Here is a 19,200-nt window from a genome sequence, read left to right as displayed (position 1 = left end):
CCCAAGGTAAGTAAATGTTAAACTTTACAAGTGCAACTTTCCGCTTTGCCACTGAAGTGTTGCAAGAATTCATTTCGAGTATAGCAACAACTGTGGTGCTTTTTTTACTATTCTAGATTGCTCCAGTACTCTGCTACAAAGCGTATACACTCATTACCCTTTTTATCGATGCTCAAAGCCACACTCATACGCATACGAAGGATGAACGCGCGCTGAACACAATTTGTTCCATTTGCAACAAACTTTGTACACGAATAAATATCAATTTTCTCCAACCGTAACACACAAAAACCCTAACGTCCCGTATATCATGCGCCGGGAAGTTTTCATTGATTGGACCCCTTACCCCGACCCTTTTTTCCATCATGTCAACGGGCATGATGTACAGCGTATCCGGTCCCGTAGCACCGGTTTTACATTTTCCAAGGATGTGCACGGGAAAGTATAAACAAAGGAGAGTGAAATTGCTGTTGCGGTTTGTGCGGTTTGTGATGATGCCCAGAGATGATGTCTCTCGGTGGAATTTATGACATGAATGAAGATTTACCATACCCAGCAGCTCTCCGTCGATCCATCGGCGCACCGGTTGCAAAATGGTTTCGTTGTGGAATCTTTTGGCACCGAGCCCAACCGGTGGCAGCGTGCAGCGGGAACGTGCTCGTTGCGAGGAGTTTATTTTGCGAAAGTTTATTTTTTATCCCCCCACAACTAAAACTTTTGCTCCCCGGTGTAGTGTGCGTGCGGTGTTTTGACGAAAATTGAATTCTTTGATGAACGATGATGCACGTTGAATTTTCAATTAATTGTTGGCGATGGTTTAGCCCTTTCAGTGGTATTCTGGCTAATGATTTTACGGAAAAACTGTATAAATGCTTCTACCGTAAAGCGAATTGTTCCTGGTGCTTGATGCGCCTAAATATAGGCAAAAATTACGCCGAAAATGATCTAAACATTTAACACTCCATACAAAACCATACGCCAAAGTAGCCTCAGTATTTCAGCCTGAAAATATGTAAAAAAAAAGCCAATTCGTCACGGACACTATCATGTTAGCTCATGAAGGATTGTGTAAAGAAAGGTTTAACATGGGTTTGATCGACTTTTTAAAGTTAAATGATATATATATAACTCGCATCAAAGAGAGAAAAAGAGAAGAAAAAAAATTTAAAGGCATCTTTTTTGTACACAATTGCTGGAATCCAATATGGCGGACCGTAACTGTAAAATGGATACAACCTGGATGAAGGGTACTGTTCCACTGGCATGAGCTGAAATTTCAGCTTGTTGATTAGAAAAAGAAAAGGCATGTATCTCCATAACGTCTCTCAATATTCGGTCTGATAATTGAACACAATTATAAAGGAATGGCTATTTGCCTACATTTAGGCGCTTGCGAAGTTGTTATAGATGTTCGTAATGTTGTCGTCTTCTGAATATTGTTGTCATATAATTGATGTAGCATAACGAACAGTATGCTGTTTCAAGTAGAAAATAAGTGTTCAGACTAGCGATGTGCTGTATGGAGCGCACCCACGACTCCGATCCGACTCCGACTATTGTTAGTTCGATTCCGACTCCGGCAAAATGGAACCACTAGATCCGCCCGGAGTCGGAGTCGTTCGGAGTCGTCCGGAGTCGACCGTAGTCGTCCGGAGTCGACCGGAGTCGTCCGGAGTCGACGACTCCGAACGACTCCGAACGACTCCGAACGACTCCGAACGACTCCGACTCCGAATGACTCCGGACGATTCCGGACGACTCCGAACGACTCCGAACGACTCCGAACGACTCCGGACGACTCCGACTCCGGGCGACTCCGGACGACTCCGACGACTCCGAACGACTCCGAACGACTCCGAACGACTCTGAGCGACTCCGGATGACTCCGACTCCGGGCGACTCCGGACGACTCCGAACGACTCCGAACGACTCCGTACGGCTCCGGACGGCTCCGGACGATTCCGAACGACTCCGGATATTGCAGCGCGGACCTACCTTCCGGAGTCGATTCCGAATTTATCGGAGTCGGATCGGAGTCGACTCCGGATTTTTGCCAACTTTACCCATCACTAGTTCAGACACACCGGGCTGTGTCTATGGTGCTTAACGAAACACAAACTTTCTTCGTTCAATCTCAAGCGTTCGGCTCGATCGAGTAGTTACTAGTAAATGTAAAAAAATACTAGTAAATGTCGCGAATAAAACTTTTTTTGCTACACAACGAGAAACTACTGGTAAATATCAAAGGTTTGAACACACGCCACACGCCAGTTACACCGAAACGCGGACAATAAATTATCCGAAATAGTGAGATTGAACAATTAGTTCAATTTCTTGTTAATTTTGTTTTCCATGAAAAATTATTAATAAATTTCAGCATTGGTTGATTCATCGCAACTCATGTCATTGCATTTTTGCTCACCTGAGTGTCAATCAAAGTAATCATCAATCGAAATCATTTCGTAGGAATCCGTTGCTGAAAAGCTTGAAATTGTTTCATAAAATGCACCAACAATAGTTTCATACACAGGCTACTTGCATACCGTATTAGCTAGCTTAACTCGGCACCAGCGCGCTCCTAAACAAAAAGACCACCCCCTGAGAGTACAAATTTGCCTCATAATTCATGCTCACCCTCGAAAGTCGCTCCTCGCATAACGGTCGTTTGATGTGCTGCTCATCAAATCGTGATAATGCGCGCATCGCCCATTCACCGGAAAGCATAAATTTAGAGTTAACGCTTGCATTATCGCTACCGGCCAGCGGCCGTCGAATACTTACTGCATTCTGCGCTCATGATTTAGTTTAATTATGTCCCCCGGGATGGCACTGCTATCGTGAATGGGTGTGTGTGTGTGTGTGTGTGTGTGTGCGTTCCTGCACCGAAGCAACTTGTATGAGCAAGGCGAAATATGTTCGTCCCTTTCGTTAGGGCAGGCAGAATACAAAACACACACACAAACGGAGCGGTACGTTCACATCCGAAATCAGTCACCGAAACGAATGTCATTTCTCGGTGGACGAAATTAAACCGTCAAACACGGAGAAAAGAGAATTCATCCCATCCGGTTCGGCATCCGCCGATTGCCCCGTGCGCCGTGTTTGTCGGGGCTCAATAATGAAACACATTTCGCTGCTTCATCAATATTTGAAAGAATGTCAAAATTAAATTGGATTTCCGTTTCCGAACGGGCCGACGCGTGGCTTCGCGTTTGTTTGTGTGTGTCAGCTCCCTCCCCCGGGGGGAGAGGGAAGAATAAAAGGCTCGACAGTGGGGCGGCCGAAAGTATCGCATTTTCTCAATTTCAACTGTGTGAGCTACACGTAGAAGGGAGGAAAAGGGAAGCGTGGAGTATCAGCTGAAGGCAAAAGGTAATTCCCGACACTCCGAAGCTATCTGTTTCACTTTTCGTTTTACTCCACCTCCACCCCGGGCCTCCCACCGAAAGGGCTGATGAGTCAAAGCGACCCGGGCCGAACGGTCTGATTGTGCTGCCAGCGGGGCAGCAGCAGGATGCGCCGAATTACGGCACAAACAGCCACGGCGCGCTGTTGATCTGTCGCCAAACAATCCCGCAGGCAGTGTCACTGACAGGAAGCCATGGCAGTGGTGGTAAGCTGATGGTGACGGAAGTAGTAGTACCGCGCGCAAAGCGAAACGAACCTTGCCCGCTGGAGGCTGACGGATCGTTTTCCACGGTACGGTGTACAGCACGGTTCCCAGCGAAAGGCCCAGGGAAAGATGACCTTCCAACCTTCCCACAAACCGAAACGAACGAACGAACGAACGAACGAAGGCTGAAGCGATACAGGCAGGCAGACGGGCAGGGCTGGCAGCAACGCAACGCAACATCGGAACGGGGATGCTGACGAATTGGTTTTGTTCGATGATGTTTCGATTATCTCGCCGTTGCCCGGTACCCTTGCCACCTTCATCTGGGTGAGGAAGTTTTGTTTGGATCAAGTGTTTCGGCAGATAACGACAAATTAATCCGTGTTTGCAGCCGACCAATCCTCCCTCCCTGTGGCGATGGTGGGTGTGCGGCACAATGCTATCGATTGTGGCGCATAAAACGGGTTTCTTCTGCTGATGGCCGCAAGCACGACCAACCATTGATTGGTTCCGCTTTAGCTACGGTGCACTTAACAATTAACGGTGTGACCGATGATACTGTCGTTTCTGAGGATTTGAATTACTAAGCTAGCGATACCAATACACTTCCCGTGGTTAGGCTAAACGAGCGGTAGTAAAATTATATTATAATGTTATTTAAACCGCTCACTGGTTTGAAGATTCTTCTTCTTCTTCTTCTTCTTATTCTTATTCTTCTTCTTATCTTCTTATTCTTCTTATTCTTCTTCTTCTTCTTATTCTTATTCTTCTTCTTATCTTCTTATTCTTCTTATTCTTCTTCTTCTTATTCTTCTTCTTCTTATTCTTCTTCTTCTATTTGACGTAAGGTCCTACGCGGACATCCCGGCCTATACAGGCTTTCAAGACTTAATTCATTACCATATAGCCGTATATAGTCAATCCTTGCTACGGGGTGACGGTCCATTCTAGGTTTCAACCCATGACGGGCATGTTATTAAGTCGTACGAGTTGACGACTGTACCACGGGACCGCCCCGGGTTGAAGGATAAACAATCGAATTTAAATTCGCTTACACCTGTTCTCACTTTCCTCTGAATCTTTATCCGGTTGCTATGGATCGCAATCCATGAGAATGGATCGCAATCAACTACGTCTGAATCGTTGTCAGCTACGTTTGGATCGTTTTCAGCTACATTTGGATCGCTCTCAGCTACCTTTGGATTTTACGGTAGCTCGCGCAAATTTTGTTGCGGCGCGCAAGTTTATTTAGTGACCCCTTGGCGTACTGAACGATTCACATCATAACAGACAATATGAAAAGCAACAATTTAATATTGTTCTATGTTTGAACCCAATTGAGAACTTGTGTTGAAAACCCATTTTTAGGCAATGAATAACAATTGACAGATTTGTCGGCTTCTACGCATCAGAATAGATTCGCAACCAGACCGTCCCTCCATGGCATAGAAGGAATATCCGGCTAAATCTCGAAAGCTGGAACATGACTGAAAGACCACGAAGGTCGTTACGCCAAAAAGAAGAAGATTGTGCAGGTTTGTTAGGAAAACTTGGTCAAAGAATAAAAAAATGTATGAATGGTAATGTATGTAAGTTTCACATATAAAATATGATTAGATTTTACAATTGAATGCATTAATTATTTAATGCTTTCCTTGGAATGCAAATGTGTCCCGCGGTCACCGAATAAACGGCTGCAATGCAATGAAATTTGCGCGAGATACCGCAAAATTCAAAGGTGGCTGAGAGCAATCCAAACGTTGCTGAAAACGATTCAGACAAAGCTGAAAACGATTCAGACGTAGTTGATTGCGATCCATTATCATAGATTGCGATCCATAGCAACCGGATAAAGATTCAGAGGAAAGTGAGAACAGGTGTATTTCAGTGCGATCGGGCGGAAATGTGGAGGATCTCATTAAAGCTGAGCATTCCTATTAGGTCGAGCAGTTTTCTTATGCTAGTATCTGAAGGTGAATAACGAATGGCAACACATTCCATTAGAAAATCAATGCATTTTACAACGATAGCATCTTGTTATTGGAAAATCAATTCGTAATGGAAAATCAATTCTTTGCAAAGCAACTCGTAGGCTCAGTTTAGTTGCTTTCACAGACTAGCTGCACTAGACTATACCATCAAAGTGTTTGTTTATTAAATGAGTTAGAAAATCAATGTTCCACCCATTAATCAATGGCGCAATTCCAATTAAAACAAAGCACAATGCTCTACAAATACACCCCAACGCAACCACACAGTATTTCCACAGTTGTGAAAGAAAGAACATGAAGCTAGCTCCAGCACTACTGTTCGTGATCACCGTCCACCACCTCGACCCCAGCGTCCAAGCTAAGCGCCTCCAGATAGGCGGTAAAGACACAGGGATTTTCCTGTACCCCTACATGGCCGCCATTGAGTTTGCCCAAAAGCTCGTGGGCAATGGTGCGATCGTTGCACAGCGCTACATCCTTACCTCGGCCAGTGCCGTAGCCGAACCGCACGACTCCCTGTACAAAGTGCAGCTCGGTGCGAACGTCTTCAAGGGTCCGGGTGACCTGTACGAGGTGCTAACCATCTACAAACATCCCCAGTACATCGGCTGGGACTACAACATTGCACTGCTACATCTGAAAGATCCCATCCGCTACAGTGACTCGGTGCAGCCGGCCATTATTGCAGACACTTTCGTGAGCAAACTGCAGGTGCTGCTGGTTTCGTACGGCACCAATGAGGATGGGACGATGCATCTGCGCGAAGCCATCTACACCACGTCGACCGGTGCTGAGTGTGTGGACTCCCTGACGAGGGGGTTATCGAAGGAAATCATTATTCAGGAGCACGGGTTCTGTGTGCGTAGCCCGCCCGGGGCTGAGCAGGGCCAGTGGGCCGACGATGCCGGTGCACCGATCGTGGCCGACGGGAAGCTGTACGGTGTGTTTGCGTTTTCTGAGCAGGAGGGCAAAACCAATGTCGGATCGATCGGTACGCGGGTTTCCGCATTTTTGGAATGGATTTATGAAACGATGGAAGGACATGATTAGCATGCGGAAGATAATCTCTAAATCGTAGATTAAAAATCAATTCAATCAGCCAATACTGCAAAATGTCAGTGCCAATGACATAACAAAAATCTGACTTAAACAAAATCAATACCAGCGTCACGTACTCAATTGTGATAATCAATGGTGATACTCAAAACGATTGGTGTGACCAATACATGCTTCGTGACATTTTTACGACCATCGCTTGGTCAGTCACTATGTCATGAAATTTTTTTACTATGATCAGTTCTGAAAAATGTCACTGACATAGACATGACGAATTCCGGCTGAAAAAAAATATGCCAGCGTCACGAGACGCTCTACTGTGATGATCAGAGGTGAGACTCAAACAGTTTATTTCATAAATATCTAATTTCATAAAGAAACGGACGGACCAACGTTTCTAATCGGCAACCTTATAATTAAATTAAGGAGCATATAAATAAACCTCTAATTATAAGCAAACATTAAATGTGACGAATTGGCACTACCATCACATGCTTGGTGACATTTTGTGCGACCAACTCTTGGTCAGTCACTTGGTCGCAACATTTTCAGTCGGTGATCTTCACGATAGTCATGGGAGGTATGCGGAGCTTGCGAGTGGTCTGAAGAAACAAAATCAGCCTTGTTTCTCGCTCTGTTTGACCCGACAGAGCATCAAACCAGACCGAGCGAGAAAGCATTCTCATTTTGCTGCTTAGGACCACACGCCCGGTATATTCCCAGAATGTCGTGATTATCACCGACAGAAAATGTCGTGACCGAGTGAGTGACCAAGAGTTGGGTGCTAAATAAAATGTCATCAAGCATGTGATTAGACCACCCACTGTTTGAGTCTCGTCACTGATCATCTCAGCTTGGTTTCAGTCATGAGTATCGGAGACCGTAACAATGGCATTTGGCAGCACTGTTCACAGCCAGAAAAAAGTCATACTTATGCTTGCGCCGGCATTAAGCTCAGCGTGTCAGTCAGTGCATTTCGCGTATGATTCAAGCACTGGCATGGCATGTTCTGCATGTCATGTCGTACTTTTATTGAGTATCAGCAAAGAGCAAAGGCTACCGCGGATATGTTCTCTGTTTCCGTTGGTGAAAATCTCGTGATGCTCATGACATTTTACAGCACTGCAATTAGCTGTAGATCAATTGTTAAAATCCAAAGTTGATTGTTCAAATGTAAATGGTACTTCCATAAACTACGTAATGAAACTGTTTTTACTGCTTCCAACCCAGCTTAAGGCAATTTAAAACTGTTAAATAATCTTTTTACACAGTTTTAAACTTATCGTTGAAAGTAGTTTTGTTTAAGGTAAAAAAAATCTCAATTTAGTATTAATTTAAAAAATCCGATTCAAATAAATAGATTGTAAAAAGTTAACTACGAAAGATGAATGACAGATCAAAGCATAACAAATCATTCATCTAATGTGGAGTCCTATTGTTAAAGTATTTATTAACAACTCAACTTTAACAAAACCTCATCAATTACACATCATTCTACATCCTACAAAGCCTCTGACACGATCATCATCTTCACCTGTTCCACCGATTTAGCGATTGCTAAACATGATCGATTGAATCCAACCCGCAAAGCTGGTGAGCCGCGTCGCCACCGAACCCTCGTTCGTACCACCCTCGTTCTCGGCAAAGGCAAACACGGCGTACAGCTGACCGTCGGCCACGAGCGGTGCCCCTGCATCATTGTACCACTGGCCCTGCTGCGTGCCCGGGGGTGGAATCAGGCAGAATCCATGATGCTGCCAGATTACATCCTTCGCCTGGTACTCCTGCAGCAGCGGCACACAGTCGTCGTTGTCCGAGATGAGCGTATAGGTCGCGCTGCGCAGATGGGACGTGCCGTCTTCGTTCTTACCATACGACAGCATCGTAGCATCGTTGACCGTTTCGGGGTCGGTCGTGGCGATCGCAATGGGCTGCACCGTGTCACCGAACGCTATCTTACCGCTCACCTTTACCAGCGCTACGTTGTAATCCCAACCGACAAACTCGGGATGGCGGAAGATGCGCTGCACCTGGTACTGTGCGGCAGGAGTGAAGAGTTCCTCCGAACCCGTCGCAATGCTGTAGTCACTGTCCGGCGTGCTATAGACGGCACTGGCAGAGGTAAGCACCCAGTTCGGTGAAAGAATCGCACCATTACCGATGATAGTCGATCGCTGGAGCAGAATACCGGCCACAAATGGGTACTGGGCGATTGACACATCGGTGCCCCCGATTTGCTGTCCCTTTGCAAAGGCGGCAAGGCACAGTAAAGTTCCAAAAAAGAGGGGTCGCATTTTAACCAACTCTTGCACGCGAACCGAACGAAAACACTCACATTCGTAGTGAGATCCACAGTGGGGCGTCTGGGCTTTTTATCGCAATTTGGAACTCAATTTCAAACAGCGTCGCGCAAGCGAATTGCATTAGTTCCGCATTAACTTGTGCAATGAACCGGATGTGTTTCGTTCTCAACCATGACTCAACTTTCGCAAACACGATTTGGGAGTGCGGGTGTTTCGCAAACAACACGTCACATTCCACCTACACTGCCGGAGGGGCACTTGCAAATGCAACTCTCGCCGTCCCACCCGTAGCTCCGTAGTTCTAAACCGTAAAATAAAACACTTTCGCTACATCATCCCCAACCGCATGCTAGCCGTCACTCGGTGACCCTAGATCTTAACATCAGAAAGCTTTTCCCGGCGGAATTAAAATGCATGACTTTCGTATTAATGAAGCCCATTAATGAATAGCCCGTGTAGAACAATTGTTCCCGGGCAGGGCTTCAAAAGCGCTCGGTCGTAATGTCAGCAAGCCGTCAGTGTGCTTGAATAATTACATCAAACCAGGCTTACAGGCCGGCGTCTCCCCGTCATACACATTTCCCTGTCAACCAGCAATGCCTGAGACTGTGCCAGCTGTATTGTGCACCAAACCCCCCAAGACACCCGGCGAGTGAGTGAGTGGAAAGCAATTTACGTTTTCAAAGAACTTCCGGCAGGGACCGACACACTGCTACACTGCTTGGAAAATTCCCGGCATTTCTTTTGCTACACCCGTACACCCGTACACGCCGGATGCAAGGGAAATTAGAGCACTTAGCCACAGTGGACCGTGCATCGAAGCGGACCTTTTTTTTTGTTCGTAACGGCCACGATACATGTACACATGTAGGGCCGACCGATCGCACACACGAGTAGGCCGAGTGACCTTTTGCGCGGTGGCGGTAAGCAGTAAGGCAGTAGTAGTATTTAGCGCACGATGAAAAGATAACGCGCTGGAGAATATTTATTGCTTATTAAATGTCAACAGATTATCCGGGCTGGTCGTTGCTGGTGGGCGGGGGATTGCATGGTTTTGAACAATTCATGGGTTTTTTGCCCTTTCATGTAGTCCTTCTTTTTTCTTCATGCTGGTACCCATTGAAGGGCGATGCCGATTGGTGTTTAGCACGAAGGGCATCTGTTTCCGAAGCAGGTGTACTGTGGATGAAACACAACGATCAAGTTTATGGGAAAGGAGCGCATATAAAATTCCAATTTTAAATAAGGTGGGATCAGGATTCGTTGAACAAATTAACGAAATAAGGTTCGTGGGTTTTGGGTACATTTCCGATTGGAGAATTGTTTTGAATTCTTATATGACTACACTCTAAACCACTGAATTGCGTAAGTTCAATCGTGTAACAGATGAAGGAATTATACATTTATTTACATAGACTTGAATCAACTATTCAACTAGATGTTTAAATATTTCAACTAAAGTCACCTGACTTAAGTACAACAAAAAGAAACCCAATACTATATGCACGTTTCTATTAATGTTTAGTTCGATGATCAAGCAGAGCCGGTCTCGTGGCACAGTCGTCAACTCGTACGACTTATCAACATGCCCGATTCGACTGTGCCGCCATACGTAGAACTGACTATCCTGCTATGAGGGGGGGGGGGGGGGGAATAAATAAGTCACCGAAAGCCCCCAAGCCCACAAATGGTACGGGTCGGCCTTGAGCTCTTTGTAGCATGACAACGGTTTGTAGCATGCAGACATATCCGGTTAGCACAGCATATTAATAAAATCCCATTTGAAACATAACTGATAAATGCAGCAAATGCAAGGATAGAACCAAACTGTAACTTATCGCACAGAATCATTATCGTTGGCAAGCATTTTGGAACGGCCCGGTACTTGACTTCATCGGTGAGCGTATGGCAATAAACTGTACCAGCGTAGGTCCGTACAGCGTGAGAAGAAAATAGGAAACAGAATGCATGATGCAACATGCATATGCGTAACAATAATTAAATCCTGTAAGATAGCAACGCAAGAGCAATAGGTCCAAACATCTCAAGTGTGTTTAGGAACATTCTAGAAACGCGAAGGATTTCAAGACAAACATTAAAAGGCAAAACATAAGAATACATCGAGAACCATTAAATCCGAAAACAGACCAACGGATATAAATACAAAAGAGGCATAATCATAAGCACCTACACATCGACACAAGCTGTACATACACAACCAACACACGCAAATAATTCAAAAATATAAACCAGGGTTTTCGTGAAATAAAGACAGATTGAATTAGACAGTACTTGAGACTAAACGTCCGTATTCATGAGCTGGGAGTGTCCCCCTACTCAAGGTAAAGCCTCTTAGCTCCAACTATTCCAGTAAGGGACATTTTTGTTTACAAATTTCCAAGATCGCCGGGGCGATCACAAGTCTGAAGTGAGAAGTACAGTAAATGTACAGTAAACAGTAAATAATTTTTAAATTACAGGTTGTTGTGCCAAAAATAAGAAGATCAAGCAGAGATAGTATGGAGGGAACTAACTGAAGCCTCAATAATCCTAGAATTAATAGAAAAAAAAACAAAATAAATTGTCATTGTCACTACCAAAAATATATTAAAACATCGATTCCTCTACTTTTTACACTTCTTTCTGTTGGACCATCATACTAAACTAACCATTACTGCAGAGACTAATATTATAAGTACTACGCAGCCACATATTCAGTAGTCGCTATAAGGAGGTCAAGTCCGGATGAGAATCGAACTCGTTCGGTGTTGTAGAAGTTAGTATGTCTATCCAACAGACCAACAGGACACTGTGTTTCTGGTAATTTGAAACCCATACGGTTCTAAAGGCCGGGCTACATTGATCGTACTCGCAAACGTTATTTTGATTTTCACTAGCGCATCTGGCGGCGACTGGTGGAAGCTATTTTTGGTCATCCAGGGAATGGTCGTGCCGGATCTCAAATTTAAGTTGTTTTTTCACCGTTTTTTAATGCGAAAATGGCTGAAGTACTTGCACAACATATTCATCTATCAATTACAAAGCTTTTTCAGTCCAGTTAAGGTAAAAAACATGGAAAAATAACATATTTTCTGAAGCGGCTCCAAATTGTTTGGAAAAGTGCTTCGGTCAGCCGCCGCCAGATGCGCTAGTAAAAATCAAAATTACGCTTGCGAGTACGATCAATGTAGCCCGGCCTTAATGTTCGTGAATTTCGGTAAAAAAGGGAAGTAATTGGAAAGTGCTGAGAATGAGCTATGGATCACAATCATAAAGGCCGGGCTACATTGATCGTACTCTCTGGTGTAATTTTGATTTTCACTAGCGCATCTGGCGGCGGCTGACCGAAGCATTTTGCCAAACAATTTGGGACTGCTCCAGAAAATACGTTATTTTTCCTTGTTTTTTACTTCAACTGGACTGAAAAAGCTTTGTAATTGATAGACAAATATGTTGTGCAAGTATTCCAGCCGTTTTCACATCGAAAAACGATTAAAAAACTACTTAAATTTGAGATCCGGCACGACCCTTCCCCCGACGACCAAAAAAAGCTTCCACCAGCCGCCGCCAGATGCGCTAGTGAAAATCAAAATTACGCGGCAGGTACGATCAATGTAGCCCGTATTAATACGGCTACATTGATCGTACTCCTTAGTGTAATTTTTGTGAACGCGTACGCCATCTAGCGGCGGCGGGTTGAAGCTAGATGCTGGTATAATTTATCTGTCAAAAAACGTTTTGGGTCGAGGAGGCTATAATTTTACCCAATGATGGATAGATGTTGGAAGATGGGGAAAAATGTTGCCCAGCGCTTTGTATCAATGACGATTTGTCCAACAACAACAATTAACGGCCTATTTTGTTGCAATTCATGGACGTTTATAAACATTTCATACGGCATACAAGTAGCCTGCTCGAAACTTGATGAGACACCAAGTATGAATAATTTTGACACATAAATTATACCGACATCTAGCTTGCGCTGGTCGTCACCAGATGCGCTAGTGAAAATAAAAATTACACTACGGAGTACGATCAATGTAGCCCGGCCTTTAATTTTTGTGAACGCGTACGCCATCTAGCGGCGGCGGGTCGAAGCTAGAGGCTGGTATAATTTATCTGTCAAAAAGTGTTTTGGGTCCAGGAGGCTATAATTTTACCCAATGATGGAAAGATGTTGGAAGATGGGGAAAAATGTTGAGGCCGGGCTACATTGATCGTACTCCTGAGTGTAATTTTTGTGAACGAGTACGCCACCTAGCGGCGGCGGGTCGAAGCTAGAGGCTGGTATAATTTATCTGTCAAAAAACGTTTTGGGTCGAGGAGGCTATAATTTTACCCAATGATGGAAAGATGTTGGAAGATGGGGAAAAATGTTGCCTAGCGCTTTGTATGAATGACGATTTATCCACCAACAACAATTAACGGCCTATTTTGTTGCAATTTATGGACGTTTATAAACATTTCATACGGCATACAAGTAGCCTGCTCGAAACTTGATGAGACACCAAGTATGAATAATTTTGACACATAAATTATACCGACATCTAGCTTGCGCTGGTCGTCGCCAGATGCGCTAGTGAAAATAAAAATTACACTTGCGAGTACGACCAATGTAGCCCGGCCTTTGCGTAGCGCTTTGTATGAATGACGATTTATCCACCAACAACAATTAACGGCCTATTTTGTTGCAATTTATGGACGTTTATAAACATTTCATACGGCATACAAGTAGCCTGCTCGAAACTTGATGAGACACCAAGTATGATTAATTTTGACACATAAATTATACCGACATCTAGCTTGCGCTGGTCGTCGCCAGATGCGCTAGTGAAAATAAAAATTACACTTGCGAGTACGACCAATGTAGCCCGGCCGTAATGTTTTTGTTTTTGTATTTTTAAACGATTGTTCTCATATGCCAAAATTATTTCCAATATAAATAAAGCACGCATTGAACAAAAGTTAGCAATTATCAGTAAAAAGATACTAATTTATACATACCTTACAACGACATACAACAAAAAGGCTCATAAATAAACGCACAGCTAAACGTCATCATTCAATGTGTTGGCTGTCACACAAAGCGCAATCATCAATGGAAAATGCAGGATTTCAATTGTTTCCCATCTCGAATGAATGCAGCAAAATCCAAACGAATATCAATCCTGATAGCGTTTTACCGTATTTCCCCTACGCTTATTCTCATTCGGGTTCCACGCTGTTCCATTACAGTTGATGAATAGAGACGCATTCCTGGCTAACTCCCTGCAACAGGAAGGGAACAAACCCCCGACATTCCCATATCGTACCAGCTCAGTTAAAATTGGATGGCAGCCACAACTACCACCATTGTGCTCATCTGTCTATTAATAAAGCTTGACAAATTGTGAGCGAGTTGATAGTTTGCTACCGTGCTACATTTGTCGTTGGCAGGGAACAAGGGTTCTATTCCACACAAGCTTGTTTTTTTAAATCACAATCCACAATTGGTACACGATTTATGAGCAGTTCTTTGTTTACAGTACCATTTATTAGAAAATGTAGATTAAAAACTGCAGCACGCTTCGATGGTGTACATACGGCGCTAGCGATTTCCAATCCAATTTCGCTGTATGAAAACTTTTGCAAAAACAACATGCTGATCGATTTCGTGCCCATATTACTATTTGTACGTGGTGCGATGTATGGTTGCTGGAATTTATAAAAACCTTTGAACCGAGAGCGACAAGAGGCAGTACGTTTAAACGTGTTTTTGAGGCGTAAGATGAGGTCCGTTACTGTGTTGCTTGTGGTGCTTCTCATCGCCTTCCTACTCGGGCTAGGTCAGGCTCAAAATGGAGTAGCTGAAGCCAGCATCTACCAGTACCAGTTCGTTGTAGCTGTTACCTACGGACGGCAGCTTCATGGTAATGGAGTGATCCTGTCCAAAAGATGGATCCTATCATCTGCCAGCACGTTCTACACGTACCCGTTCACCGAGTACACGGTAGCGGTCGGTGCTGAGGACTACCAGGACCAAGCCACCTGGTACGAGGTGGAACATGGCTACAAGCATCCCAAGTACATTGGTTCGGACTATAACATTGCGGTGGTGCTAATTCGCGGCAGTATCGAGTACACTTCCCGGGTCCAACCCATCCATCTGCCCACCAGCAATCCGGACGGGGTCGAAGCGGCAACAATGCTTTCGTTTGGACGTGGTAGTGAAGAACACCAGTCCCATCTTCGGGAAGCCAAGCTGGTGCTAACGACGGATCAAAGCTGTATCGATCAGCAGGCAGATTTCCAGGCCAAGCAGTACATCTGGGATGGTGTGGGGTACTGTGCGCTGCCCGAACCGGGCACCACAAATGATCTGTGGCACATCGCGACGGGAGCTCCGATTGTGGCGGACCGGGTGCTGTATGCAGTGTTTGCCAAGCATGAGGCAAGTGACCACAAGGGGCAGGAGGTTGCTACACGCATTTGGCACTTTAAGGATTGGATCACGACCACCACGGACGTTGCGTGGGATTATTAAGGGGTGATGAGTAAGAATGTTTGGATAACACCAGTCAACGCGATATTAGTCGTAGCGAACTAGCTCAGTCAATTTGACTTTAAATATATAATAAATCAACTTTAATTTTAAGTATGTTTACATCGTTTTGCTTCCACAATTTCCGAATTTATTACATCAATAATAGACGACACATTATTTATTGAACTACAGAATTTTTCCCAAGACATTCTGACTGAGTTCAGCTCTAATTAAGCAGGGGCACCTAACAAATCAATCTTTATTATCCTTAAACCCTTCCCATTTTCCTGTTTTGACCTGCTTTTCGGTGAAAATCAAGTTTCATTTTACACATAATGAAATGAAACATTCCCTATCAATCAACCGTTCCATGCCAATGCCCTGATCTTCAACTCATCGTGATGCGTTAGTTACCACAAAACCGACACTCCACAGAACCGACACCCTGCTCTTCATGTCCTTTGATATAACAAGAGGACACAACAAGCCATTGGTCAGCACATTTTTAACTCACTCTTCTTCCCCTGCACCGTGCCACAAACACATTACACGTCGCTCTATTTCCTAGCATCGGAATCATTTGCCCTGCTAACCCACTTAGACTGTGCACTGCTAACGTTCACTCGCACCGGAAAAGGTACAGGAAACGACCACAAATGATTGTATTCCGGCTTCGGTAAGCTAAATAATTGTTGACATGAATGCAGAGAGCGCAATGCTACTTTTATCGTCTTGCCGGCGCCCATCCTACACAAACAGTGTTGCTTGTGGGGGTGCAGGGTCAACCCGGATCGGTAAACATTGTACGGCACGGGGTGAGCTTTTCGGACAGCTCATCGGACATGGGCGCTGCTCCCACGGGTCGTTCGACTAGTATCAAATTATAGATGATGTTACAATCTCTCTTCTCTTGGTAAATATAGAAAATGGTGCACTAGCTTGAGTTTGGAGCAAGAAGTTCGTCCAAAGCTGTACATAGTTTTCCCAAGGACAGTCCAGTGTCGTCAGTAACAATAAACGGACACGCTTGTCAACTTATCTGTTCATTTCGGTGTTTTCGGTGGAAAAGTTTCAGCAAGTGTCCGAGACTGTCTGTTGTGTGCGATGTAAAGAAACTCATCATCTCAAACTTGGTGCAGGTCAAAGGTTAACAAGAGTCAGCCCTTTTGTGTCAAGAAACTATGAGCTGAGATATATTAAGCGAATGTGATGGAGATAATCCTATCCCAAGGTGTCATTGCATTTCTTACAAAAGCCACCAACGCTGACAACGACAATCATAGTCATTTTAGCTGCCATCCACTGGGACTGCAATTCATCTTCACGCTCCAGTCCCGAAATAGAAAAGCGACGAAACAAAGGGTGCACCAGCCAAGCGGCGGAAACGGGCTTTGGACGGCTAACGTCACATTCACTCTGGCCTGGGACTGACTCCGGTAGATCTAATAGTTGCCTGTTCGTCAACGTCATTCGTACACCTGAAAAGCTGAAAACTTTGTCACCCGAGCGGATAAGAAACCCTTCACGTGACCTCAATTCAATAGATGTCGATGGGAAGATGGAGGGGAAAGCTCGCATTCACCCACCCTTTTGGTACAATAACCTGTGGCCGAGATGAAGAGCAACGGACACCCTACAGCAACGATAGCAACAATGCAAGCTTTCGACAATGGACAAGCCGGTCAACAAGCTGGTGACAGTTTCAACAATGAAATAATAAGCGTGAGGAAAGCGTACAGCACAGGAAACATTGTTAATGTTTAATACTCCACAAGGACCATTATTTTCCCCCTGCAGCCGAAATGTGTGTTTAAACTCGCCCCGGAATGGATGGATGGACAGGGAAACATGGAAACACATTTTTTGGAGAAATAATAATCCCACCGCAGTAAATCCACCGCAACACATACACACGGTGGTGGCCTTCAACCTTCCTTCCCATCAACGAACGGGGCCCGTCATCGTTTGACACCCGCCCGTAGCTCGTATTGTCCGTTTTGGAGAGTCACTTTTATTGCTGTCAGTATTTTATCCCAGCTTCAATGGAGATAATGGAGGCATAAAATTGATAACAAAACGATAACATTAATAACCCTCAACGGTTCGTATCTCCCCGAGACCGAGAGAGAAAGAAAATCGACAAACAAAAGGAAAGAAAACAGACATTAGCAGCAACAGGACACAAGGTCATCGCCGTGAATAGACTGTCCGGAGTTTGTAGAGCCGTAATAACACTCGGAACCATACACAACAACAAAAAAAACACACGAATCTGAAAACACCGCTAACAGAGCACGAATCATGAACCACTCATGGGATGGTCTCAGGAAAGCTGGTGAATCAGCTATTAAAATCTTGTTAACATGGTTATTTATTAGCACCAGTCGTAAAAGCAACCGGCCCTCGGCGCGCGAACGTTACGATTCATTGCCTAAATCTTTAGCCACCACCAGAGTCTCTGACCGATGGCTCACTGGTAACGACCGGCGTCCGTGAGAGCGACAGCACAGCTGGAAAATGACACCCCACAACATTTCCCAACACGTTCTCCTCGACCACGCCAGCCAAAAGTAGTCAGCGGTGAAATAAATGGGCCTGTTTTTTGTAAACACCTCACAGCCCAGGAGGAATAAAACACGCGTTAGGACAGCAAAACATAAGCACCAAAACTCCTCCCCTCATCCCACCTCGTTTTTGATCAAAAAGCAACGACCGGTGGTAACGTTTGGATCTCTTCTACTGCCGCAAAACGCCTAAATGTAGATACTAAATAAATGTCGATAAAATTGATAAAGCAACCGACCGCCCGACTGTCGTCTGTCTTGTGTATTTGGGTGGGGGTGTGTGTGAATGTTGAAGCATATGCTACCCACATACGGTTGATCTCACTTCGCCAATTTGAAAAAGCCAATCGGAAGAGCTTAGCCTCTAGGAAGGGAGACGGTGGCAGGATTAGTGTACTTGCAAGACGCTCCGTAATGGACCCGGGGTACTGTTTTTCTACGGCACTCGAAACCATCAATGACGTCGGTTGCTTCCTTCCTCATCCTGCCTCCTGTGCTGCCTGTGTTGCCGTGCTTTATTGTGTCGCAGTGTGCACCGACGCCGGTGGAAAACTTTATCGTTCTCGTCTAGGCAACCGGTTTCCGACGCCGACGACGGAAGGGTTCGATGGAAGCACCGGCAACGGAAGCATATGATCCCTTTTAATGGACAATATTTTATGCTTCATCCCGTGGATGAACGATGCTTCACGGGTACGTGTAACGAGCTTTGACGGTTGTTTGCACATGTGCAACAGTAGGGTTGAAATTTTATTAAAAGTAGAGTAAATTATAGTTGAAGTAGAGAATAAAGACTATAATTTAGTTGCATTTGCTCTACAATAGGTCAATGAAATATGCACATTTCACTAGCTATTGTTACATTCAAATAAAAGTTGTTTGCTACAAATATTGCATACATTTAGGCTCAAACCTTCACTGCATACCTTTAGGCTACTGCACAGAATTGAAAGTTGTAATTATGATTTTATTTATTAAAAAAGAGATTGCTCCAACGCTCCGTTAGTTTCCTACTTTAAATTCTAACAAGCTGCCTTCTCTTGCGGAGGCATTGTTTCCTTTTCCAGGTCACTGCTTCGCAAGCTTTATCCACTTTAAGCAAATCTCGTAGCAAAAATCATAGCTGACGTTCTAATCCAATATCATTTGT

General features: G+C 44.5%; 4 protein-coding genes across 4 annotated transcripts in view; 3 read left to right on the top strand and 1 right to left on the bottom strand.

The window, feature by feature from the left end:
• Positions 1–19,200, top strand: part of LOC120951699 (uncharacterized) — a 281,600-nt gene that overhangs the window by 156,097 nt on the left and 106,303 nt on the right. The gene's annotated exons all lie outside the window — the stretch shown is intronic.
• Positions 5,673–6,681, top strand: LOC120952994 (trypsin-1-like). The gene has a single exon (XM_040372619.2). The coding sequence runs from the start codon at positions 5,788–5,790 to the stop codon at positions 6,652–6,654; it is 867 nt and encodes a 288-aa protein (XP_040228553.2). The 5' UTR covers positions 5,673–5,787; the 3' UTR covers positions 6,655–6,681.
• On the bottom strand, positions 8,208–8,954 carry LOC120952995 (trypsin-7-like). The gene has a single exon (XM_040372620.2). The coding sequence runs from the start codon at positions 8,952–8,954 to the stop codon at positions 8,208–8,210; it is 747 nt and encodes a 248-aa protein (XP_040228554.2).
• Positions 14,731–15,486, top strand: LOC120961450 (trypsin-7-like). Its single transcript, XM_040385166.2, has one exon. It carries the CDS (start codon positions 14,731–14,733, stop codon positions 15,484–15,486), a length of 756 nt encoding a protein of 251 aa, XP_040241100.2.

Source organism: Anopheles coluzzii, chromosome 2, assembly GCF_943734685.1.
Source record: "Anopheles coluzzii chromosome 2, AcolN3, whole genome shotgun sequence".
NCBI lineage: Eukaryota > Metazoa > Arthropoda > Insecta > Diptera > Culicidae > Anopheles > Anopheles coluzzii.
The sequence above is the reverse complement of the archived record's forward strand: the minus strand, read 5'-3'. Positions and strand labels throughout refer to the sequence as shown.

What these genes read in the sequence shown, in the direction of transcription:
- LOC120952994 (XM_040372619.2), top strand. Translation starts at nt 5,788, where the DNA reads ATGTTCCACCCATTAATCAATGGCGCAATTCCAATTAAAACAAAGCAC.
- LOC120952995 (XM_040372620.2), bottom strand. Translation starts at nt 8,954, where the DNA reads ATGCGACCCCTCTTTTTTGGAACTTTACTGTGCCTTGCCGCCTTTGCA.
- LOC120961450 (XM_040385166.2), top strand. Translation starts at nt 14,731, where the DNA reads ATGAGGTCCGTTACTGTGTTGCTTGTGGTGCTTCTCATCGCCTTCCTA.